The sequence below is a fragment of the Prionailurus viverrinus genome, chromosome B2 (assembly GCF_022837055.1).
Source record: "Prionailurus viverrinus isolate Anna chromosome B2, UM_Priviv_1.0, whole genome shotgun sequence".
Lineage (NCBI taxonomy): Eukaryota > Metazoa > Chordata > Mammalia > Carnivora > Felidae > Prionailurus > Prionailurus viverrinus.
In genome coordinates, this window is record NC_062565.1 from 50,446,764 (window position 1) to 50,472,506 (window position 25,743).

Below are 25,743 nucleotides of genomic sequence, written 5' to 3' on the forward strand. Positions count from 1 at the left end.
TGTTTATTTCAATACATCTTCCCTCTGCTACAGCCTTCTACTTTGAACACAAACCATTTGAAACTCATCAACAATCAAGTTGCGCCTCTGTTAAAGCCCAGATGGCTTTAGGTTAAGATTAACCATCAGATCTCTGCACACCAGGTCTGAAGCACTGTGAAGAGGGCCTCTGTCCCTCCTTAGAACATGCCTGGAATTATACAGAGGGTAAAAGTGGCCTACTGGCACAGAAGGAGTATGTTGGTAATGATGAGCAATGCAAACCTATGGAGACAAATATCTGTGTGGACAAAAATACAGCCAGCTGAAAGCCAAAAACCACAACCAAAACCTTAAATGAGGAAAAGCAAGCAGATATAATTTTAATTTTGTTAATTTTAATTAAAAAAATTTTTTTAATTTTTATCTTTTTTTAATTTTAATTTTAGTTAACATGCAGTTTTTTATTAGTCTCAGGTATACAAATAGAATTCAATAATTCCATATCTTACCCAGTGCTCATAGCAGATGTAACTTTTAAATCCCACCTCCTCTTTCTTATTATTGTGAAATATTGTTTCCTTAACTGCAATGAGACCCCTACACTGCATGTGCAACAGTAATGGTTGGGGCTAGGGCTTGCTGCTAATTTGACTTTAAAATCCAAGTGAACTTTCAGGGCACCTGGGTGGCTCAGTCAGTGAAGTATCTGACTCTTGATTTTGGCTCAGGCCATGATCTCACAGTTGGTCAGACTCTGTGCTCACAGCTGGAGCCTGCCTGGGATTCTTTCTCATTCTCTCTCTGCCCCTCCCCTGACTCACTCTGTCTCTCTGTGAAAATAAATAAATAAACATTGAAAAAAAAATCTTATTAAACTTTAGAGGCAACACACTTCATAAAATTGGTACTTCTTTACCTTTTTGATTATTTAGCCATATCAGATATACATACAGCTTGTGTAATAAACCTAGTAAAAATAACTATTGTTTGGATACAGCCATTTAGAAAAATTCAACTTCCCCTCTCACTGAACTACCAACAGGCAAAGATCATTTGAACAGAATGTGCCTTCTTACTTCTGCTGACATCACAGCTCTAGTGATGTCAACAGTAGTGCTTCAAGGAGCAAACAAAAGTGGAAATGCAAAGGGAGAAAAAGTATGAGGTGTTTGTGGAATGCATGGAATTTATAATGCCCCAAACATGTTTTTGTTAGACATGCAATTTATACCACCAAAATGAGGGGTGCCTAGGTGGCTCAGTTGGTTAAGCGTCTGACTCTTGGTTTTGGCTCAGGTCATGATCTCATAGTTTGTGAGTTTGAGCCCGGTGTCTGGCTCTGAGCTGCCAGGGCAGAGCCTGCTTGGGATTCTCTGTCTCCCTCCCTCTCTCTCTACCCCTCCCCCACTAGCGCTAAATAAACAAACAAACAAACAAAAAATGATGAAAACTCATCCATTGGTGAGGGTTAAATACTGTTTCCTCTCAAACAAAAAGTTGCCACAGCTGCCCATACCAACCATATGATTACCACACTTTGCTTGTAAGCAACTTGAGTAAAGGATCTCATCCTAAATTTGCAACCCGGGAACTGCCACAATCAGAGCTGAATTCACGGCAGCCCAGTAATGGATGCCACGTGAGGATGGCCCAGGTGTGTATGGAATAGTTCACATCTGATTCTCTGGAGTTGATACCGGAAAAGGGTAGAGACTCAAGGACAGGTGGGCCGTGCCTGCCAAGGCTCTGGTTATCAAGAGATAACTAAAGCCAACCAAGGACGTTGGGCAAGCAGATGCATTCTGTCCCGGAAACTCTCTCTGTGGTACTGAGTTTACAGATAAGGAGACAGGCTTAGAAAGAAAACTTGCTTAGTCACGGGGTTGGCACAGCCAGCCCCAGGTCTTTCTGATGCCAAAGTCAATGCTATTTTCACCATCTGCCTCACCCAGAGTGGAAAGAAGGAAGCAAACCATGATCTGGGGCTTGAAAACATGAACCAAAGACACCACCACTGGAAGCAATTTGAGGGTCTGAAACCTAAAGCAGGCGGCAGAGGAAGTGGGAAACCGTCAGAGCAGCCTAGTACTTTGACTCCTGCATAGTGTTGCCAGATAAAATACAGGACATATGTAACATTTGGAACATACTTATACCAAAAAACTATTCATTGCTTATCTGCAACACAAATGTAACTAGACATCTTGTATTTTTATTTGGTAAATTAGCAACCCTATTTCTGAATGCCTTTTGGATCTGGTTTGAGTTGGAGACAAGGCCTTGAGGTTGTTCTTATTAAGTAAATGTTTGATTACACCCATGGTATAGACAGCAAGTAGGGGATGAAAGGAAATAGAACATTCTCACACCTGGGAAGGATAGCATTCTACATGTGGAGCCAAGACTGTGTTTGTTTGGAAAGACAAGTATTAGTACAAGGCCATGTCAAAAACTTTAGTGAGCAGGGGCACCTGGGTGGCTCAGTTGGTTAAGCGTCTAACTTCAGCTCAGGTCATGATCTCACAGCTCGTGAATTCGAGCCCTGCATCAGGCTCTGTGCTAACAGTTCAGAGCCTGCAGCCTGCTTCAGATTCCCTCCCTCTCTCTCTGCCCTTCCCCTGCTTGCACTCTGTCTCTCACTGTCTCTCAAAAATAAAAAAACATTAAAAAAAAAAAAACTTCAGTGGGCACACAGATCACCCAGGATCTGGTTAAAATCCAGATTCTCATTCAGTGGGTCTTGGGTAGGGCCCAAGACTCTGCATTTCTAACATGTTTCCAGGTGCTATCTATAGTGCTAGTCTGGTTCCATACTTTAAGTAGGAAGTGTAAACCATGTAAGCTGAACGAGAAGTTCAGACACAAGTGCCCTCTACAGATGGAGCCTTCCACACTAGGATGGGGGACACAGGCACTGGGGAACAGCCACTGAAGTGCCACTGGAATCTCTGCTTCAGACACAACAGTCTAGAGTATGTCTGTTATTTTCTGCTGCTGTTACAGTCCAGCTGTGGGCTTAATTGTTTACTTTTGGCAAAAGACCTACAAGAACTGTTGACCTTGGAGGTTTTATCTCTTTTCTATCGATGTAAAGGTTTCTACAGTGGTTGGGCTGGCCTTGAGGTTTTGAGGGGTTATTTTTGTCAAAAGATGAGGAGGGTCTAATCTTTCCAAATCAAAGGAACTCCTTTCCCACAATCTCACTTTTCAAAGTTTCGTTGTTTTTGACATAGGGAGTGGCACCAATTGTGGGGCCAGACCCAGAGAGGCTGGTAAGAAGCCAGCTGTACCAGGACTGAGCCAGCATCTGGGAGCAGAGAGGTTTCCCCACCCAACATCAGCAATGATGATGCTACAGAGTGTAACTCTGTTCTGGATTCCAAGGCCTCCCACCTCATATTTGGCAAACTCGAAAACAGATATTGGCTTTGGGGTTATCAGAAAAATCTCTACTTCTCCTTTCTGCGTTTGGAAAGAAGGAGAAAAACTGCAATGCATCAAGGGGCTGCTATGTGCAGGCACTGTGCCTAAATCTGTCACTGGATTCACACACATACACACACACACACACACACACACACACACACACACACACACATCCATGTCAAAGTAAGAGGCAGAAAGCAGCTGGTTTTTAATTTTTGTTGAATTCATTTCATTTGTGAGAATAAATATCTATCTTTAGAGTCTACAGATGGACACACTCTCCAAATCTTTTTGCTTTTGTTGATGTGGATGTCCTGATTAAACAGAAAATTTGATTTTGGAAATTGGTCAGGTAGGGTATAATCTTATATGAGAAAAATACTTTGCAATTCCATTCCCTAGAAGAGACTGGGGCTGCCCGCCTATTCGAGGGGACCTGTCTCTGGAGGCATCATCCAATTTAACTCCAGCATCTCTTCTAGTCCCTTGACTCTTGTTTGCTTCTTTCACACTTGACCAGATGCTTTATGACTATATAAAGCTGTTCTCTATGATGCATTCTGGGAATAAGAAATACAACTAAAGTATAGTTTTTAATTTGGCCACAAAGACCCAAAAGGAAAAACAATCAAATTAACTAGATTCTTGAATTCTTTTGCAGTTGTAAAGAGACAACAGGGGCCTTCAGACTTTGGGGAAATAGCAGCTACTTCTAGGTATGCATTACAGGCCTGTGAAGAGGTGATCCGGCTTTAAGTAGAACCTGAGAGTTCTCCACACACCCCTGTCCACTGGACTGGTTTCCCTGGTATGCACAGTCTAATAACAATGGCGGTCCTTCCTGCCCCTGCCCTTCCCCTGCTAGTGAGACTGACAATATAAGGTGTTTTTGAAGATTAAGTAACAGATAAAAACTGCCTTGCACGAAGCTAGACACAAGGAAGGCACTCAAAGACAGTAGCCATTATGATGACTGCATCAATATAAATAGCAGAGGTTATGGGAAGAGAATTTAAAAGCACTGAGGAGAGAAAACAAAAAGTGGAGATGAGAGAGGAAAGTCAATTGCCTCCTCGAATGGCTGCTGTCTCAGGTAGTTAGAAATCTAGACAAGAAGACAACCTCAGTCTACCAGGCAGGTCTTGGGGGATACCTACCAGGGAGAATGGGGCCACATACACCCACCACCCAGGATGCCCATAGTTAGGTACCATCACTACCAGAAAAACAAAATAGAATTGCCTCTCTGGCCCCTTCTGGGGTCACTGGACTGGTGGACCTGGCTTGTTAGAATGCTCTCACCAGAAGGCTCGTCTGAGCAAGGGTGTCCCTGCAGGACTGGATTCCTTGATGGTATTAGAGGCCATGCAGGGAAATAAGATGAAGTAATCTCTCCCCAACCAGGGTCTGGATCTTTTTAAAGCCTTATATTTTATAATCATTTGCTCTCAACCCTGGAAAAGGAAGGCACCTTGGGCCTGGGATGGGCAGGCCTGGCTCTTACACTAGTCCTGGTCCTGTCTCTGGGAACCTGGGTCCTCTGGCTTCTCAGGGCCTCAGTTTCCTCGCTGTACAATCTCAAATGACCCTATGTCTCCTGAAAAGTTGTCTAAAGGATTAAATCACATAATGAATGTAAAGCACGTAGAAGAGAACCTGGTCCGTAGAAAATGCCCAGTAAATGTTACTTTTCACTCATGACAGTTGTCTAAAGCAATCTCTGTGCTGTGTAGTTTCACTATGAAGGACTTTTGATCCCTGATATATCCATACCTGTTTCCTGATACCTGAAATTCCTCTTAGAAGGGACAAATTTTTTACAATTAAGTACGAGGTAGAGCATACAAATTGTGCAGAGGGAGGTTACATAAAGCTGAGAACTAGTTGTGGAGGGGAAGAGTGTTGTGGCCAGAGAAGCCAGAAAGAACAGGATCCCAGCCTGCTTCTCAGACAAAGATGGCGGCGTCTTGTATGATCATGAGCCCAGGGTCTGTGTATCAGCAATTCAGGTCCTAAAATACAGTCGTGTAAATGTGCCTCCAGAGGTAATACAACAGGAGAAAACTTCCTTTCACGAAAAATACACAAGACACCCTTCAAAAGAATGAAATTCTGACACATGGATGAACCTTGAAACCAAACACAAAAGGACAAATATCATATGACTCCACTTATTTGAGGTACCTAGAGTAGGCAAATTCATGGAGACAGAAAATAGAACAGTGTTTAACAGGGGCTGGCCTGATGGGGCAGGGAGGGAGGGGGGATAGGAATTTATTATTTAACGGGTATACAGTTTCAGTTTGGCATGATGAAAAAATTTTTTTAATTATTTTTATGTTTATTTATTCATTCTGAGAGAGAGAAAGAAGAAAGCACAAGCAGGGGAGGGGCACAGAGAAGGAGAGACAGAATCCCAAGCAGGTTCTGCACCATCAGAGCAGACCCCGATACAAGGCTCAAACTCATAAACTGTGAGATCAGGACCTGAGCTGAGATCAAGAGTCAGATGCTTAACCAACTGTGCCACCCAGGCTCCCCGGGATGATGAAAAATTTTAGATATGGATAATGGTGATGGTTACACAACTATGTAAACGTGCTTAGTGCCACTGAAATGTACACTTAAAAATGGTTAAAATGGTAAATTTTATGTTATGCATATTTTACCACAATAAAACACACCCAGGAGACATATATACAAACCAGAGATACCTGTTACTTTACAAGAAGAAAATTATTGCCCGGAGGATCTGAAGGTTCCTGATAACTGGCCAACACACCCACACCCAGAGGGGGGAAAAGAAGTCTGTAAACGAAGCTCTGATGAAAGCATAACCCAAGGTAGGAAAGTGGGCTGATGTTGAGAGCCGGTTTGACTCATGACACTATGAACTCGGAGTCCACCACCTGCACTCCCCAGGGCAATTTCCCAACCTTTCACAAACCAGTAGAGAGAAGAAATGGTGGTATTTGTAAGCCCTGGAAGTAAACCACCACATGGCTCCAGCAGCCCCAAGGACTGAGCTGATTAATTCCTGGCTTCCTGCAACCCATCCAGGACACACAGATTGGGAAGCTCTGTGCCCAGGGGGCCCAGAATAGTCATGTTCAAGTGTTGGAACAGTGTGTGAATTCCTGTTCTATGCACACTGCTATATAGAACTGCTAAGTGAATTATAACTCACTTTTGCACTAAATCCTGTTTCCTTGAGGTTACACCTCAGCATCCTTAATTGACTTAGTGTCTGAGGTTTCCTCACAGGACCTTGACATTCTCTCTTTGCCCAGTGTTGTCTGTACTACCTTACTTCATTCACTGCTGAGAAGGAGATACCGATTCAGGTAGGACAGCCTCTCACTGAAAAGGGCAGGTCTGCTGGACCTTTCTGCAGGAAGAGACAGTCACAGAAAGATGACCCAGGATTATTACCTTTGGCATTGGGGGTTCATGCCAGTTTTATCTTGGAGAAGCGAATGGGCTGTGACAGAAAGCAGATTAGGGATGGCCTGGCACTGGAATGGGGGCAGCCTTTGACTAGGACAAAGAAACTTTGTGGAATGGGAGCATTCTATGACTAGAATGAGAGTCATTAGAGTGAGGTGATGTTTGCAAGATTATATACGCTAACTAAAACTCATTGAACATTTCATATACAGTATCCCCAGCACTGCTTCCTATTAAAATACAGAAATGTGACATTTGTAAGAACAAAAACAATGGACATTGAGCTGTAAATGTAAGATTTGCCTCCTTCACTGTTTGCTTTACTTCCATAAAAAGCTTTACAAAAATAATAACAAAGAAAGAAAGAAAGAAAGAAAGAAAGAAAGAAAGAAAGAAAGAAAGAAAAGAAAAGAAAAGAAAAGAAAGAATCGGTTGCCTGGGTGGCTCAGTTGGTTGAGCATCTGACTCTTGATTTTAGCTCAGGTCATGATCTCATGGTCATGGGATCGAGCCTCACTTTGGGCTCCATGATGAGGTTGGAGGCTGCTTAAGATTCTCTCTCTTCCCTCTATCCCTCTCTCCCACTCACCCACTGTCTCTCTCTAAAATAAAAAAATTAAAAAAATCATCAAGTTCCAGTAGTGTTACAATCTGAAAGAAAGAAGCTTTATCCTTGCAAGGTTTTGGGGAGGGTCCAATAGATACTGGATGGAAAGGGCCATGGGAAAAAAACAAAAACCAGAAAGTACAATTTACTGATTCAGCATTGTAATGGCTACTGAGGGCGAGGCATGGGAACACTGTGTCCAAATCTGCCATTCCTTAAGCAATCAGGAAAGACTATCTCCTACCTCTCCTCAATCTCACAAAATGAACACCAGGCTCCTGCCAGTCTATTTAAAAGACCATGGATCCATGGTCTGGGCTACAGCTCAGCCACTCATCAGCTTGCGATCTTAAATGAATTTGCCTCCTCTCTGTGGGTCTAATTTTTCCCATCTCTAAAGCTGGAAGGTAATTCCTACTGGTAGCACAACACAGTGGGAGCCTTGTGTATGGGGTAACAGACTTGCTGAACCTCACTTTCCCTCTCTGTAGACTGGGGAGATAGTAAACCTTTGTGGGTGTGTCTGCCCAGCATGTCTCCCCTCTCCTCCTTGCAATACCAGCCCACTCCTTTAAGGAACCTCCTTTGCCTCCTCCCTGTGGTTCCACTGTGGCTGCAGCATCGCCAGCCCCAGGGCCCACCTGGGATGAGGATGAGCCAATCACAGAACCTCGGAAGAACCTAAGACCAACACAGAGTGAAATATGGGCAATCCTGATGGTCTGAAAGTCTCTGGATTCATACTTGTTCTTTCAGATGTATGAGCTAATAAACCTCCTTCTTTGCTTAAAAACTACAAGTACACCCTCTGACATGCCCCTGCCCCAAATGAAAAAATCCCAAAACCAAAAAAAAAACCCCTTTCCTTTTACAAGCTAATGGAAACAACCATCTCTGGCTGTGTCTTTTTGCCCTCTGGACCTATCAGAGAAACTCATGCAGCAATCCCATGCTGCAAAGTCCAAGCTGGAGTCCAAAGGGAGGATTAATGATCAACATCCAGTTAGGAAGGGTCATTATGGGGTCACTACCCAGGTTTTAATTCTTTGTATGCTGAGGTCTAAGCAAACAAAGCAAATAGGTTTTAACTGAAATAGGACAGATTCATAGTCACCAAGGAAAGAAATTCTCACCTTTCAGAGGGCTAACCTTTTGAAATGGGCAAAGAAAGATGGTTAGAGGGTCTTCATCCCAGAATCTTTTGGAAGAGAAGACCAAGGACCTTTGAAGCCCTATACCTCCCTTTCTATGGGTATACTGAGCTGACTGTCTTCACTTGCCCATCTTTTTCTGTCCAAAGCTACGACTCCCTAGTGATGGAAGAGAAGTGGGGCCTTGAATGTTGCTGACTGCTATAGGCTCTCTGAGGCTCACTTCCTTGGACACCCAGAGTTACCTCTACTAGTTTGGGTAGCTAGGCAGTTGGCCCAAAGAGAGCCCTATAGGGAAGGATGAAGGGATAAAGACTATTACAAGAAAGACAGCAACTTTTATGTATTATAATGAATCATTCTCTGGCACTGGTTGGATGTGCCTTTGTTAGTTGCCTTTAGGGTGTGCTCAGAGAATGTGCCGGGTTGGGGTCAGACCTAGGGTTTGTTTTCATAACCCAGGAAGTAGGACCCTGGGCAACACAGGCTTAAGGCTTTGGGAACTCAACCACATGGTGCTTGGTTCTCAAGGGAGACATCAGGGCAGGGAGTGAGGACCCAGGAAGTGCTTGTTTTTAAGAACAATCCAGAGAGGGGAGGATTTTATTTTTCACTGTGTAAGCCTTCTAAACTATTTGAATTATTTACCAAGACCATGTGATTATAACAAAAAGAGATTGGCTTACCATTTTGAATCATGAAAAAATAAGTTCTTTTCCTTTCCTTACTTAATTTCTGTCAGGTCAGACTCTTGGCTTTGGCGGAGGTCAGAGGAAAAAGTCATCCCACAGAGAGAAGGGCAGAGTTTCCCTGTGAGAAGTCTTTTCTCCCACTCTGATTCATCATCTGGTAGTGACCATGGCCTTGTCAGAGTGGGGAATGAGACAGGGCAATTAGCTAAATGAGAATCCCCAGGTTGGGATTTGACTACTTTGGGGGCAAGAGCTCAGGTCATACACAGGCTGGGCTGGGGGATGCTGAATGGTCTACATGGTTATAACTCTGTTGACCAATCTGTCATCTGAGTTGGGGAGGTAAAATGGAGAGGTGAGGTACAGTGTAGGGATGCCCTGTGGTGCCCTTCAGGTGGCATGAAGTCTGGTGAGCCATTAAGTCATTTCACAAGTAAGGACATGTACCTGGATACATACTCAAAAGCTGATCAAGTGTGTGGCTTGGGCAGGATGGCCCAGCAGCAGTTTAGAGCTGGTAGAGTCATGTACCTCAAAGCATTGACAGAAGCCCTGCTCCAGACCACAGACCACCCATCGGAAAGCACCACCGTGCCTGTAAGATCACCCTGGACAGCTGCTCCATCCCCCACCAAACAGGGCCCTGATGTGGAGCTGAGTTCCAAATACCCAACTTGGGAATGCAGTAGATACACTTAAAGCATGTTTATCAAGGACAGGGAATCTTTGGGTCAGTTTGTACAAATATTCATCGGTTACATCTTAATCTTAGTGTTACTTGGAATTGTTTCAGCAAAGCAAAACCCAGACTAAGGAGGCTCTGTTAGGGGGAATAGGGTTGTCTAATTGTCCAAGTTCTTTTTGGGGCCACAGAATGATGTTCCCTGGACATTCTCTGTCCCCCATCCTTCCTCTTAGGATTCACTAGCATCAGCCATCATGTCACTCCTGATTTGTCTTTTGCCACTTTTTATCTAACCCAAGTACTCAGCGTCAGTGTGGGTGTTGGAGAGATCCTGGCCCCCAAATCTCTCTGTTCACTCTTCCAACAGTGGTCCTGATCTTGGTACAGACAGCGAGAACAGTGCCTTATGTAGGCCGCTGCCCTAAATACACACTGCCTCTTATTTTAAAAAAAACATTTTTTAACATTTGTTTATTTTTTTAGAGACAGAGTATGAGCAGTAGAGGGGCAGAGAAAGAGGGAGTCACAGATTCAGAAGCAAGCTCTAGGCTCTGAGGTGTCAGCACAGAGCCTGACGCAGGGCTCAAACTCATGAACTGCGAGATCATGACCTGAGCTGAAGTCGGATGCTCAACCAACTGAAACATCCAGGCGCCCCATACTGCCTCCTATTTATTTACACACAACACCGATTTCATAAAGGTTGTAACCATCATCCACGATCGACAAGCTTAAAAAAATTTCACACATCAGAATGGTTTCGTATTGCATTTAATCAGTGTTTGCTGTTCCTAGTAGTATGGTTTTGTTCTTTTCAGACACTTTACTCCTAGAATCTATAGTTTGCTTCAGTTTGCAGAGGACCGTACTGATCCTATGACTGGATCATGGCTGTTTGCCACTGTAAGACCTACTTTCATCAGAACTGCAGGATGCCCCTGACTACCTCCACATAGTGGCTATCTGAGGGTGGCTTCCTCGGACTCCCAGGCTGCAGGAACTTCTTAATTGTAGGGATGTTGCTGATTCTTGCTTTAAATGCCTGAAATGAGAATCAGTAAAATGAAAGCCTCCATAGCAGCCACAACCTTTAAGAAAATCATAACTTTGTCATGGGAGGAGAGTGCTTAGGCTGCCAGCTTATGGAGCTCAGTGTGTTGAATCTGAATTAATTCTTAAGGCCTGTTTTCTGGATGTTCCCAGGATGGTAATACAATTGCTAGTATGTTTAGCCTGAATAAACTGTTTTGTTAAACAATCATTCGGGTGCATGTGTGGCTCAGTCAGTGTGTCCGACTCTTGATTTCAGCTCAGGTCATAAACCCAGGGTCGTGAGATGGAGCCCCCATGTTGGGCCCCATGCTGGGCATGGAGCCTGCTTAAGATTCTCTCTGTCCCTCTCTCTCTCTCTGCCCCTCCCCACCCCCCACACACACACTCTCTCTCAAAAATTCAAAAAATAAAAAATCATTGTCTCAAAGAGGTTCATATTAAAAACTCTAAAAAATTCATACTCTTTGACCTACTGATTCCTGTTCTAGGAATTTCTTATAAGGGTGAGCAAAGAAATAACATAACGTACGAGCGAAGAAATAACGATAAGAATGTTAGCACAGTGAAAAGTCAGAAATAACCTATATTTCCAAGAACAGAAAACTGGTTATATAAACTATGGTACATCCCTACAAAGTACACAGTTCAGTAATTTAAAATGATATAATATGTAAGAAGAAGAGGAAGACCCCTGTATTAACAGGGAAAGAGCTCTAGGATGCACTGTTTAGTTTAAAGGGAAAAAAGGGGAGGGGCAAAAAAAGAGAGGGAGAGAGAGAATCCCAAGCATTAGCAGTTGGCAGCATGGAGCCCGATGTGAGGCTTGATCTCATGAACTACGAAATCATGATCTGAGCTGAAATCAAGAATCAGATGCCTGGGGTCCCTGGGTGGCTCTGTCAGTTAGGCCTCGGAGTTCAGGCCAGGTCATGATCTCACAGCTCATGAATTTGAGCCCCGCATCAGGCTCTGTGCTGACAGGCCAGAGCCTAGAGCCTGCTTCCGATTCTGTGTCTCCCTCTCTCTCTGCCCCTCCCCTACTCATCCTCTGTCTCTCTCTGAAAAATAAATAAACATTAAAAAAAATTTTTTTAGCAGTCTTCTTTTAAGATGACCTGGAGATGCATTTTGTTTTAGTCTTTGTTTCTATTCACTTTTTCTTGGGTTTCATGTGGATATTAATACACTACCTTCAGTAGAGGGAAGTCAGAAAGAACAGAAGCATCGAGTTCTTCCACCATTAAAATAGCTTCCAACAGTTGTATGTCTGCCCAACTGAATTTGTTGCCAACGAGAAAATCTTCTCCATGGTCATTCAAAATCTGCAGAAAGAAAGATGACAAAGAATATCATATAAAAGTAAAGACTATTTTGCCTGGCTAAACACTTATAAAAGCAGGGACTCTTTTGTAAAGATCATATGTACTGAAGAATCTTTTTCTTGATAATCTCCAAGAATGTTAGAAAGGGTCAGATGAAACCAACTCTTAAACACTCTTAAACCTGCTGCAAACTGGCACAATATTGTTGGAAAATTGTCAGTGATTATCAAGATATTTGGGGTAGTAAAGTGTTAGAACGGAGTTCTCTCTTATAAGCTTAGAGCTGGTTAAGTAAAACTGAACCCACTAGTATAGGGAGACACTAAGGTCATGATTAACTACAATCTGGCTACTATCCCACAAGTAGAAATAAATCATCAATGGGATATCAGAAGCCCAAACCTGAGCCTTCTTACTATCCAATGAAAAGTGAATATAAAAATCCCTCAGGTGTAGCTTTGAGTGGCAGATGTACAAAATATGGGTTTACTCCATAGGTAAGGAACAAAGATAAATTCAGGCACCACACCTCTTCCTGGGATACGTGAATAAAAATAAAGTATTAGTATGGATGAATAAAATGACTTGAATCAGTGAATTCTAGAGTATTCCAGCCATGGCAAACATAAAAACAGTTGATAGAATATATCAAATATGCCAAATATATGGAAAATGATTCCTGCAGAAGACAAGCTCACAGACACAAGTTACAAAGCACATGATTTGTACTTGAGATAACTCTTTTATAAGACAGAGGCAACACACTGACAAAGAAGAATTTTGGGTCACAGAGCCAAATGTAAGAGTGGAGTCTTAAATTTTTTTTGTTTAATCTTTATTTATTTTTGAGAGAGAGAGAGAGAGAGAGAGAGAGAGTGCAAGGGAGGAACAGAGAGAGAGGGAGACCCAGAATCTGAAGCAGGCTTCAGGTTCTGAGCTGTCAGCACAGAGCCCAATGCAGGGCTCGAACTCATGAACCATGAGATCAAGCTCATGAGCTGAAGTCAGATGTTCAACTGACTGAGCCACCTAGGTGCCTCAAGAGTGGACTCTTTAAGGAGTTAAAAATGCTTAAAATGTTCAAAGAGAAAATGGGGGAGGAAGGCATGTGGAAAAAAAAGAGCATATGGGTTTGAAAAAGAAATAAATATTATTAAATGAAAAATATAAATGGTATAAAAATATTCAATAGAAAAATTGAAAAAAATAATTTGGCATAAAGATCTGAGGAAACCCACAGAAATAAAGATACTGAAAATATGAGAGAGAGGTTAAGAGACATGTAATATAGAAGGAAGCTCCAACCTAAGTCTAAGAGGAGCCCAGAAGGACAGAACAGAGAGAATAGGGAGGAAGCCATTTTCCCTATTATTTGGTGGAGGATTTTCCAGAATCTTTTTAAAAAGAAGGACATTCTTGTTAACTAACTTGGATTTAAGTAAAATTTAAAAATTAAAAAAGAACAAATCAGTAGACTATAGATGCTGGAGAGGATGTGGAGAAACGGGAACCCTCTTGCACTGTTGGTGGGAATGCAAATTGGTGCAGCCGCTCTGGAAAGCAGTGTGGAGGTTCCTCAGAAAATTAAAAATAGACCTACCCTATGACCCAGCAATAGCACTGCTAGGAATTTATCCAAGGGATACAGGAGCACTGATGCATAGGGCCACTTGTACCCCAATGTTCATAGCAGCACTCTCAACAATAGCCAAATGTGGAAAGAGCCTCAATGTCCATCAACTGATGAATGGATAAAGAAATTGTGGTTTATATACACAATGGAGTACTACGTGGCAATGAGAAAGAATGAAATATGGCCCTTTGTAGCAACGTGGACGGAACTGGACAGTGTGATGCTAAGTGAAATAAGCCATACAGAGAAAGACAGATACCATATGTTTTCACTCTTATGTGGATCCTGAGAAACTTAACAGAAACCCATGGAGGAGGGGAAAGAAAAAAAATAAATAAATAAAAAAGAGGTTAGAGTGGGAGAGAGCCAAAGCATAAGAGACTCTTAAAAACTGAGAACAAACTGAGGGTTGATGGGGGGGTGGGAGAGAGGGGAGGGTAGGTGATGGGCATTGAAGAGGGCATCTTTTGGGATGAGCACTGGGTGTTGTATGGAAACCAATTTGACAATAAATTTCATATATTGAAAAAAAAAGAGAACAAAAAAAATTTACAAAAAAAGAGGGAGATTCTTCAGACTGAAAAAAAAAAAGGGAGGAATCAAAGATTGCTGGGACCATGTCAAAAACCAGAAGCAAACCTGACGAAGCTACCACTGTCCAAAAGATAAGATACTTGAGCTTCTATAATCACTTGCATAATTACTGAAACTAATGTAACATTGTGTGTCACCTATACTCAAATTTACTTTATTTATGTATTTTTAAAAATTTATTTATTGAGAGAGAGAGCACATGTGGGCATGCATGTGCACATGTGCATGCATGGGGGAGGGGCAGAGAGAGGACAGAGGTAATCCCAAGCAAGCTGCCAGCTGTCAGCACAGAGCCTGATATGGGGCTCAATCCCATGAACCACAAAGTCATGACCTGAGCTGAAACCAAGAGTCGGATGCTTAACTGACTGAGCCACTCAGGCACCCCTATACTCAAAAAAGAAGAAGAAGAAGAAGAAGAAGAAGAAGAAGAAGAAGAGCTCTAACATTAATCAAAGCACAGCCAATGTTTAAATTCATGGCAATAAACAGTATCATCATGTTATTTAAAGAACAAAAACAAGAAGGAAAAATCAATAAACTCATTAGTCCCCTTTGAAGATGCTAGGTAACTAACTCATTTTGAAAAGCAGTGAACACAGAGCAAGAATCAAGGATTTATCCTCCTTTCCTAACATAAACCACACCCCAAAGTAACTAAATATATTATGATGGGAAGATTCATTTTATAGAAAGTATTCCAGCTAATAAATGAAGAGGGGTTAACAGATTTGGGTGTCAGTATTTTGCATTCACCAATAAATCAGTGGGTCTAGGCATTAATCATCAGTCGCATTTAGTTGTGAGAAGAGGGAAAACCAGATAATGTCTGCTTCCTAATGACCTTCACAACATCACCTGTGACAGTCTGGCCAAAATCATCACACCTGGACACGATTAGGCTTCTAATTCTAACTTCCAATTGACAGGAATTTTAGAGAATAAAGGAGTATGCTGCATTTAGTAAAATCCAGGCTATGGGAAATTTGACAAGATAAATACAAGAGGAATAGAAGGAGAGAAAAAAAGGGAGCCTGAGTGGCTCAGTCAGTTGAGTGTCCAATTCAACTTGATTTTGGCTCAGGTCATGACATCATGGTTCATGAGATCCAGCCCCGAGTTGGGTTCTGTGATGACAGCAGGCAGCCTGCCTGGGATTCTCTTTGTCTCTGCCCCCCTCCCTTGTGCACTCTCTCTCTCTCAAAATAAATAAATATTTAAAACATAGAAAAAAAGAGGAAGGGACCTTATAGATTAAAAGAAGCTTAAAAATGTAATTGACTAATGACAGAGAATGAATTTGAGGATTTTTTGTTTCATTGTTTTCGGGGTTATTTTTTTTTAATTGAAATACAGTTGACACACAATGTTACATTAGTTTCAGATAAACTTGAGTCTGATCCTGATTTGAACAAATACATTATTTTAAGTGTTTTGAGGAGTACTGGATTAGGCCACACAGATTTCAAAATCTGTGGTATGATAATGTACATTTAACATTATAACTCAAGTAATCACACTAGTTTTGTTTTGTTTTTTTTACATGAAAGGCATTTCAACAACACTGTACATTGTTCCAGATAAAGAGGAGCTTGCTTGTCTAGTTCTGAGGTACTGGCAGAATCCTTCACTGTGGTTTAATCAGTAATAAATCATTTTTCCCCAAGACTAAGACTGAGGAGAAATACCACAGAATTCTTCTGTCTGACAAGCCTTTATTTATGGAACCCTACGCATACATGGTACCTTACCAGATGTATTTCCAGGACATTCCTAATGATTCACTCCAAAATGACTTCGGAAAAGTTGTAACTTTAAGAGACCTTATCTTTTTACTGAGGCATGATTACCCACCGGTATTACACGTAAAGAAACATCTGACAGGAAATTTAAGGCGAAGATGCCTTGGGCTGATGGCTTTTTAAAAAATCAGAACAGAAATGCTGTACCTTTCATTGCATTTGGCTTATTCCCATTCAGTTTTGTTAGAGGTTCCATAATTACGTAACCCTTATTAAAGTTTTGCTCCAGGTGCAGTAAAGCTCTACCACAGCTTCTGTCTTTTTAACATTTTTAACAGATATTCACGCCTGAAATAGTCTTCTTAGCAACAGGAAGTAAGTCCGGAATGCCTGCATCCTGCAAGTGCAGGTGGGAACTTGCCTTGCCCGCGCTCGACTTCCCACTTCTCGTCCGCTCCGCCCCCAGTTCCCCTCTGGCGTAGGAAGGGGTACCGGCAGGCCTCTTGAAGACGCCAGCCCCGCCCCCTGCTCCCCTAGCAGGACCTGCGCGCGCAGCCGTCTCGGAGCGCGACCCTGCCTCTCGCGAGAGCACCCTGGCCCGTCTGGCCCGCCTGGATAAGGCCTCAGTGAGGTCCAAAGTGGAATGCTATCCCCCTACCTTTTCAAAGGCGGGGAAGTAACGGGTTTTAGCTTTCTTCACGATTAAAGTAAGATTCTCCTCTTTTTCCTCAGGGGGTTTGAACGCAGCCTGCGCGGTCATCATCATGAGGTCCAGGGTGCCGTCAGCGTACATGTTGATCCTGACAAAACAGCGTGTTGACTCTCATTCCGACGCGACCCTTTCAGTATGGGATTCCCTAATTCGCCACAGTGGTGGTGCAGGTCAATATTGGGGCAAATGACTTTTCATGCCCCCTCCCTTAAGATTCCATGCTCAGGAATGATTTCTGCCAACAGAGCCATCCTAGTGACCAGGGTATACTAGCGTCTCTGGAAATGTTTATTGAATGAAGGGATGTGTGAAAAAAATTAATAAGTGCCTCTAAATTGATATCTGCCATAAATAAATAGATTATTGTGGTTTTAAAAACCCAACTGGGGGCGCCTGGGTGGCGCAGTCGGTTAAGCGTCCGACTTCAGCCAGGTCACGATCTCGCGGTCCGTGAGTTCGAGCCCCGCGTGGGGCTCTGGGCTGATGGCTCAGAGCCTGGAGCCTGTTTCCGATTCTGTGTCTCCCTCTCTCTCTGCCCCTCCCCCGTTCATGCTCTGTCTCTCTCTGTCCCAAAAAATAAATAAACGTTGAAAAAAAAAAATTAAAAAAAAAACCCAACTGAATGAAGTTTACCGGAAGTGCGAAACTATTAGCACCAGAACCTCTTCAGTTGTTTAGGAAAGATGCATAATTTAGCAGGTCTTCCCCTGACCTGGCAACTGAGAAGGAAACGTTTGCTTTCCTAGTCAGATCAGACAAATACCTTGATTCATTCTCTAAAATTTTCCCTTGCATTGACAAACGCAAAAAAAAAAAAAAAAAAAAAAAAAAAAAAAGGTTAAAAAAACCAAAAAACTAAGAATGGTAGATATATGACCATTATTTATTAGACTATTGGTGCAGTTATGCTGTGCAAGTTCTCTCTACAACCGGTATGCAAACATTAAGAGTTGTGTGTCTGTGTATCCCCCACTATATGCTAACTGCCCAACAGATTTGGTTCAGTGATCATCTCTATTTTCAACCTATATAAAAGCATAATTTACTTTGTTGTCTATCTGAATTACAAATCGCTTTTCTTACATGTTCGACTGTCACCTAGCCTGTCACCTTTAATTGTAAAAAACAAACACATGCATCAAAACAGTGAGAAACAGATGGCTTTTGCATGGTATTACTCATTTACATTGTTACAAAAGGATGCTTTTCATACACTGTTTGAAACTGCTTCTCTTCCCGTAAACCTTTGGGACTGCAAGTTAGGATGACTAAATTCATTTTAAAGGTGGGTCTAGAGAAGAGTTGGGTGCACTGCTTCTGGTTATGGACTTTTTCGTTCCTATGTTATACTCTCTCTCCTTCTTCTGAACAACTGAACTTAGGCCTTTGTCCTACCATGTCTTCTATGTATATGTACAGACCACCCATAGTGTTCATGCTTGTGGGGATAAGATTTCAAGGACCACTGAAATGGCCCTTTGACCCCAAATACAGATAAAACCTTTATAGTTATAAGTCTTTGTTTTGTCTGTAGTTTACTTATCTCATGTGAAGCTGAACTATGTATTCCTGGGAGTAATAATCCAGCCATCCTCAGCCAAGCCTAGCACAGTGCCCAGCATGGAGGAGATGCTTGTGGTATATATGTGCAAAACAATGGACACAAAACTTCACCATTCAGTAATTGTGATAAAACTTGACAGTCCCTTCCATCATTAGTTGTGGTCTGTTTTCTGGAATGACTTCATGACTTGCTTTGACAAATAGAATGAGGTGGAACTGATGACCAGTTCTGAGCCTAGAACTTAAGAAGCTTTGTACGCTTTTACTCTCTCTTAGAACCCTCCCTAGCTGCTCCAAGAACAAGCTTGGCATGAGAGAATGAGAGACACATGGCCCATTTACCCCTCAGTAGACAGTCAACACCCTAGCACCCTAAACCAGAGCCCCCTGACTGACTACTGGTTGACTACAGACATAATGAGTAAGTCCAGCCAAGAGGAGTCAAGCCTGGCCCAGATATGCCAATGCCCACGTGACATATAGACTGGTGAGGGAGAATAAATGCCTACTGATTTAAGTCACTGTGGTATGTTTTACAACAGTATTTGTGGTAATAGATCATTGATACAATGCTCAGTGTTTGCTGAATCAGTCATTTCCACCTTACATAGAATGAAGTTTACTAGGTCATTTTATGAGAACCTATTTTGTGAGGAGTGGGGAGAGGATACGAATGTTGAATGCAGACCACCATGAGTAGTAAAAGGGGAAACCTGGAGTATTCAGAGTTATGCACAGCACATGTGGGTATAGCAAGAGCATCTCCCCTTTGTTCCCCTTGCCTTCTCCTCCTAGCCCAGGCAGAAAGTCTACATCTGAACTGAATTTCAGCTGGTGCAAAACTACAGAGCTTGGATAAGAGTCAAGTACAGACATGAACACTGTGGTACCTGACTGTCTCCTTCAGGTCCTTCCCATACAAGTCGTACTTGGCAGCAAGGTAGCTGAGGATGGCTCTAGTCTGTGTCAGCACCATTCCATCAATTTCAACCATAGGCACTTGGCCAAATAGCAGGCATCCGTCTATGGATTGAGCAAAGAGAGGTTAGGGTACTCTCCTTCCATGGTTGTGGTAAGCCTGCAGGAGGGTCCCTTCTAATTTTGTTGAGTAGTTTTTAGTTTTCATCCAAAGTGGTGAGCTAACGATGCCAGTTGTTGAGGAAATTCCTACCATTTGCTTTATGGAAAATCTGAGACTCGCTTGATGGTTTCATGCATTTTTGTGCATTGGTTAATCACAACTATTTAAGACATTATACATTTACTATGACTGTATTATAATATAAATACTATGAAAATCATCTCAGGGAGATGGATTGTTAAAAATACTCACCCACTCCCCAGATAATTCTGATTCAGGGCTGGAGGCTGGGAGCCCGAATTCTTTGAAAAGCACATCAGGTATCACTCCAGGTCTACACAGCAGCAGGACGGATGTGACAACAAGAACCCAGGAAGACTGGGTCCAAATGCCAGCTTTAGCCCTCCCCAGCCATGTGTCTTTAAGCAAATGACTTACCTGAGCTTCAGCTTCCTTTTCTCTAAAACAGTAATAATACCTATCAAGCAGGATTTTTGAAAAGATTAAATGAGATAGCTTTAAAAAAGCACTGAATACTGTCAATAATCAGTGTTCAGTAAAATTAAATTTTCTTCATTGTGAGTGACTGCCTATAAAAGTAATGCATTTAAAGGTGTACTATAATTAGTACTCTTTTCATAGGATAGGGTCTTGAAGAAATACATAGCCTTTAAATTTCCTTTACTACCTGCACATTGCTGAGAATAAGGAACTTTATCTAGAATAGGAACCAGACTTCACTAGTGCATTGGCAAAGACCATAATGAATTTCCCTAGTTTCCAATATTGTTGCTGCTTGCTTTAATGAGAGACAGTAGAAGATGGTGGAGAGAAAACCACCGCAGGAACTTTTCAGGGAGCCAGTGTCCCTATTTAGTTGGATGATTCAGGCAAGTCTCTGTCTTCCCTAAACCTATTTTCTGATCTGTAGCAGTATTGTCTTGCCCATTGTAGGGTTTCCTTGAGCAGGAATAAAATCATGCTTGTGACCATGCCTTGGAAATATTAGTACAATTATTAATGGAGAGACTGAAAAATCTCCACTTCCTAAAGATAGTGCTACATTTGTCTAACACTGAATGATCATCCAAACTGGTCTCTGTGCTACTGCTTTTAAGGATGCAGAAGTCCATTAAAAATGATCCATGCTTCTAGGAACTGATGATCTTCTTCAGAAGGATTTTTAAAAATCTAGGATCAACAGTGCAGGGAAGGATGTTTGCAATCATTTAGTTCATTCATATTATAGACTATGGCACTATGGAGGCCAAGAAGGCAAATGTGACTTGCTCACACTCATAGCTAAACAACAGCTAAACCAACAGAAGTAGGTCTCCCGACTCTCTGCCGAGGGCCCTCTCTGCTGTCCTTTTCTGCCTCTTATTCGCTAATAATAGTAATGCCCAGGAGGGTATCAGAAGCACAAGAGTAGCATCACAGACTCAGAGAGGAATGGAGGATCTCCTAGGCTGTTAGGGAGGACTTCCTGCCAGAATGATCATGGAAGAGTTTCTGAAGATACATTTCATTTACTTATTCAATACATATGTATTTACTCCCTACTACGTACCAGTGACCGGCCTTGTTTGGGGTGGAGTAGGGCAGAAATAACGAGGAAGAGGAGGTTCAGGGATTTATTAAAGTTTCTGGACAAGAACTGGGGAGGGGTTAGCTGGCCTTCCCCATTTAATGAGAGCTACTGGCATCCTGCATCTGTGACCACAGAGATTATCTTTATTTTATGGTAAGGAGAAAGGACGCAGAGAAGTTAAAGGCCTTCTGCAGTCATACAGTTTGTAAATGGTAGGTCTGCTGATTACTAGTTGAACATTTTTCCAAAAAATAATTTGTGTTCATTTCATGACTGTTTATCAGCAATAATGGGAACATCCAGGTTTCCTTAGATAAGGAAAACAACTTTGTGGCGGTTAGAAGTTTAAGAAGCTCTGTGAAAGTACTAGTCTTTTGTCTTGGTGTGAGAGACTTTTCTAGGGCATTGTAAGGATGAAGGACTTCTTCCAAATGTAATCAAATTTTGATCTTTTCTAGAGTCTTGGTTCTATAATTGTAACCTGATAAAAAATGGTGTCTGTTAACCTGCTGAAACCATTAAGAGGAAGTGGATATGAGCCATGAGAACTAAAGAATATCTTTGGTCAAATTCCTCTTCCCTTTTACTCCCTCCCCTCCAACCCACTGGATCAGTATTTAAGAATTCTAAAAGGATTCGTTAGTGGGGTGGGGAGTATTGAACCAATTAGCTCAGTTAGCCCATGCTATCATATCTAATTGAGGTCAGGGTCATAGTCTACTTGATAAGCTTTTATGAAGTCTAAGGAGAAATGCAGATGATACATTTAGCTCTATGACAGGGATACAGTGAGCATTCAATCAGTGTTAGCAGTCCTTGTCCTCATAGTTGTCACTGTAGAGTTTTGTGTTCCTGTATTGAAATGAGTATTTCCAGAAACAATTTTTTTTTCTAGTAAGATAGCATTGGATAAATCTAGGCTCACCCTTCTGCAACTTCTCATATTGTTCTGTTGTTTCAATAAATTCTTCTTCAAACTAGATAAAAGAAACATTGTTATAACTTTAATGTCCTCAGAGAGAGAGAGAGAGAGAGAGAGAGAGAGAGGGAGAAATGTTCACAGTATAAAATGTCCAATGGCTTCCTGAATGAAAATTTTATTTTTATTTACTTTTTTTAAGATTTTATTATTTTTTTAAATTTTAATGTTTATTTATTTTTGAGAGAGAGACAGAGCATGAGCAGGGGAGGGGCAGAAGGAGGGAGATACAGGGTCTGAAGCAGGCTCTAGGCTTTGAACTGTCAGCACAGAGCCCAGTGCAGGGCTCAAACTCATGAACTGTGAGATCATGACCTGACCTGAAGTCGGATGCTTAACCGACTGAGCCACCCAGGCACCCCAAGATTTCATTTTTAAGTAGGGGTGCCTGGGTGCCTCAGGTTGTGATCTCACAGTTCATGTGTTGGAGCTCCAAGTCAGGCTTTGCACTGACAGCTCAGCCTTTGGGTCCCTCTTTCTCTGCCCCTCCCCTGCTTGTGGTAGTGCTCTCTCTCTCTCTCTCTCTCTCTCTCTCTCTCTCTCAAATAAATAAACAACAACAGCAACAAAGATTTTATTTTTTAGTATTCTCTACACCCAATGTGGGGCTCGAACTTACAACCCCAAGATCAAGAGTCAGAAGCTCCACTGACTAAGCCAGCCAGGTGCCCCCAGAATGAAAATTTTAAAAGGAACCACAAAGTTACCAATTTAGACACAGCTGAAAATTCTGCCAGCATGTGTGTGTAGGGGGCAAGGGGGCATGTGTGTGTAGGGGGTTTTGTCTACTTAACAGGATATCCCCAGCCCCGTTCATATTATTTCCTTTTCTTCACATTAGCTCCTTTTTCTCTCCAAATTCTTGTCCTTTTCTCTAACTTCCCCCAATAATTTCCCTTCTCCTATTCCTCTCTTTCCCTTCTTCTCTCTCTTCTGTGCCATTCTCCCTCTGTATCAGGTCAAATTAAATTTCTCTTCGATACTTGTACATTCAATGAAAGGGATCTGAAGATTATTACTCAGGTGGGGTTATCATCATTTACTGATGGAATCTCTGAAGCTTCAGTGGGAAAGAGTGACTTTTTGTCCCTAAGACTTGAGATGGGGGTAGGATAAGGTGAACAAAACAAAGAAGGTCATGCATGAGTCCTCGTTTTAAAGAAGATGGCATTCAAAGAGGGAAAATGAAGTCTACACCTGCATGAAACCAAACAGTTTCAAAGCACTTGTGAAAATCTATGGAAAAGTCAGTGGTTAAGGAATTCAGAATTAAGGACAGATCCAAGTGGGGCAGACTTTTCTGGGCTCAAGAGGAGACCAGATCGCAGCTGGAGGTAAGGTTTCAGTGGGTAGCCATGGGTAGAACATGGTGCCAGGCCAGAGCTGGAAAGACCCCAGGAAATCAGTTCGTTCCAGTGAAAACAATGATGCATATGTGGGTCTCCTCTCTCTCCTTTGTCTTATGAGTCATCATGATCTCTCTGCCCCTACAAAGTTTCCAGAACACCTCCCTACACTTCCACCCTCCCAACCCTGCTTAAACAGAGGACTATGATCCCTCCCTCACCTCTTACAAAGGAAGACAGATGGAAAGGGAAAGAGTGGATCCATCTCTAAAGACCACCCTGAATTATGAAGTGGGGAAGAGGACCACTCCAGCCCACCCAAATTACCCTCCTTCCTTTTCCCAGGAAGGAACCAACCTCCACTCCAGCTGCAGCCAGCAGCCAGCGGATCGACTCCATCCTGCCCCTGCCACGAAAGTAGCAGAGCTTGGGCTTGGTTGTCATGACTCCTGGCTCAGGGTTTTCTGAAGGGCAAAATAAGAAAAGTAAGAAAAGCAAGAAAACAATGATCATAGAAGCAGGATTGTGGTTACCTCCAAGGAGGAGATGAGGGTTGTGATGGCGGGGGGTGAATGAGGGTGAGTCTGGAATGCTATTAATATTGTTTCTTTTTTTTTTTTTTTAATTTTTGTAACGATTATTTGTTTTTGAGAGAGAGAGAGAGAGAGCAGGGGAGGGGCAGAGAGAGAGGGAGACAGAATCTGAAACAGGCTCCAGGCTCTGAGCTGTCAGCACAGAGCCCGATGCAGGGCTCGAACTCACGAATTGTGAGATCACGACCTGAGCCAAAGTTGGACGCTTAATCGACTGAACCACCCAGGTGCCCCAATATTCTGTTTCTTAAACAGAATTAATAATCGGTCTTTATAATTAGTCTTTAAACTGCACATAAATGCACTCTCCTGTATGTATGCTCTATCTCACAATTTAAGAAAAAAGAACAAACTATACTTATCAAAGTATCAAGGTATCCATAGATTTGAGAGACTGTCTCTGGTATTTTGAGAAAGGATCCAGGTGTTAATATGATGGTTTCATGAACAACCTTGCAAAAGAAAATCTTTTCTAACAGTGGCAAGGAGCTGGGCCGTTTTGGACTGAGATGTTCTGTGGGAGTTGGGACACTCTTTCATTTCTGTCACAAGGTTTCTGAGTGTTGGGACAGGCACAGATGTACGCCTAGTCGGGACCAGGATTCTAGTCCTTGCGTGACCACCAGGGAGCCGGGCAACCTTAGGCCCAGTTCAGTAGGTCTGTCCACCTGCATGTCCTCATCTGTAACTGGGAAGGATTACACTAGGTGACCTGCAGCCTTTTCAAGAAAAGTATCGTGATAACGCAGGCATATGTGATAGCACTTTCTACCTCACTGCTGCAAGGGCCACAGTGGCTATTATGCTAGTGACCTCTGCCTGTCGCACAGGATTATTGAATGTGCTTTGAGAATGTTAACACTCTATACCAACTCAGAGAACTGCCTGGTCTCCTTCTCCCACATCTGCCTCTCTGACCCCATAGGTAACAATGCATGCTCCAAGGAAACAACAAAAAAAGCCAAACTACTGGCACAGTGCTCATGGTGCTGTGGCTGGGAGGGTGCTCAGATGACCTGGACAGAGAGACCGACCTCAACTTCCCAAGGCAGCCCTCACCATAGTCCTCTGCCCACCAACCCCCAGACTGCCAAACAGCATGTCCTAGCCAGGATTCCACTCAAGGACGCTGCCTGTGCTAAGAAAATTCACAAGAAAGTAAAAAAAAAAAATCAGAACATCAGTAGCTCGGTTCATGATGAAGAATTTGGCTGTTAATACCCTATATCCTATGATAACAAAGTCACTCAGGTTCACAAAATCTTGCCGGTGTTTTGAGGCCGTGTTGCCCTCAATCATTCTATTTTCCTCTACGTTGGATTTACAGTTTAACTCTTGGAAAAGCTGAATCCCTTTCTTTTTGTAATATGGAGCGTTTCACAAATTTGCATGTCATGCTTGCACAGGGACCATGCTGATCCCTGTATTCTCTTCCAATTTTAGCGTATGTGCTGCCAAAGCCACACCAATTCTTTTCTTGTTGTGGTCTTGTCACCTCTTGGGCACTGCCCATGTTGGGTTGCTTTTAAGACTCATTTCTTTTA

General features: G+C 42.4%; 1 protein-coding gene and 1 non-coding gene across 7 annotated transcripts in view; both read right to left on the reverse strand.

The window, feature by feature from the left end:
- LOC125165186 (glutathione S-transferase alpha-4-like) overlaps positions 1-24,119 on the reverse strand; it is a 31,687-nt gene extending 7,568 nt beyond the window's left edge. For 5 of the 6 annotated variants that reach the window (XM_047857769.1, XM_047857768.1, XM_047857771.1 and 2 more), the window contains exons 1-5: positions 23,964-24,066; positions 22,207-22,258; positions 19,500-19,632; positions 16,993-17,134; positions 12,234-12,365 (exon numbers count right to left, since the gene is read on the reverse strand). In XM_047857769.1, coding sequence (XP_047713725.1) covers positions 12,234-12,365; positions 16,993-17,134; positions 19,500-19,632; positions 22,207-22,258; positions 23,964-24,050 — 546 coding nt within the window. In that variant the 5' untranslated portion in view covers positions 24,051-24,066. Of the gene's footprint in view, positions 1-10,771; positions 11,033-12,233; positions 12,366-16,992; positions 17,135-19,499; positions 19,633-22,206; positions 22,259-23,963 lie in introns of those variants that run through there. The other variant, XM_047857766.1, reaches the window with a different exon arrangement.
- Positions 24,120-25,560: 1,441 nt separating this feature from the next.
- Positions 25,561-25,663, reverse strand: LOC125166903 (U6 spliceosomal RNA). Its single transcript, XR_007152608.1, has one exon. It is a non-coding gene; the product is annotated as a U6 spliceosomal RNA (small nuclear RNA).
- Positions 25,664-25,743: the final 80 nt, after the last annotated feature.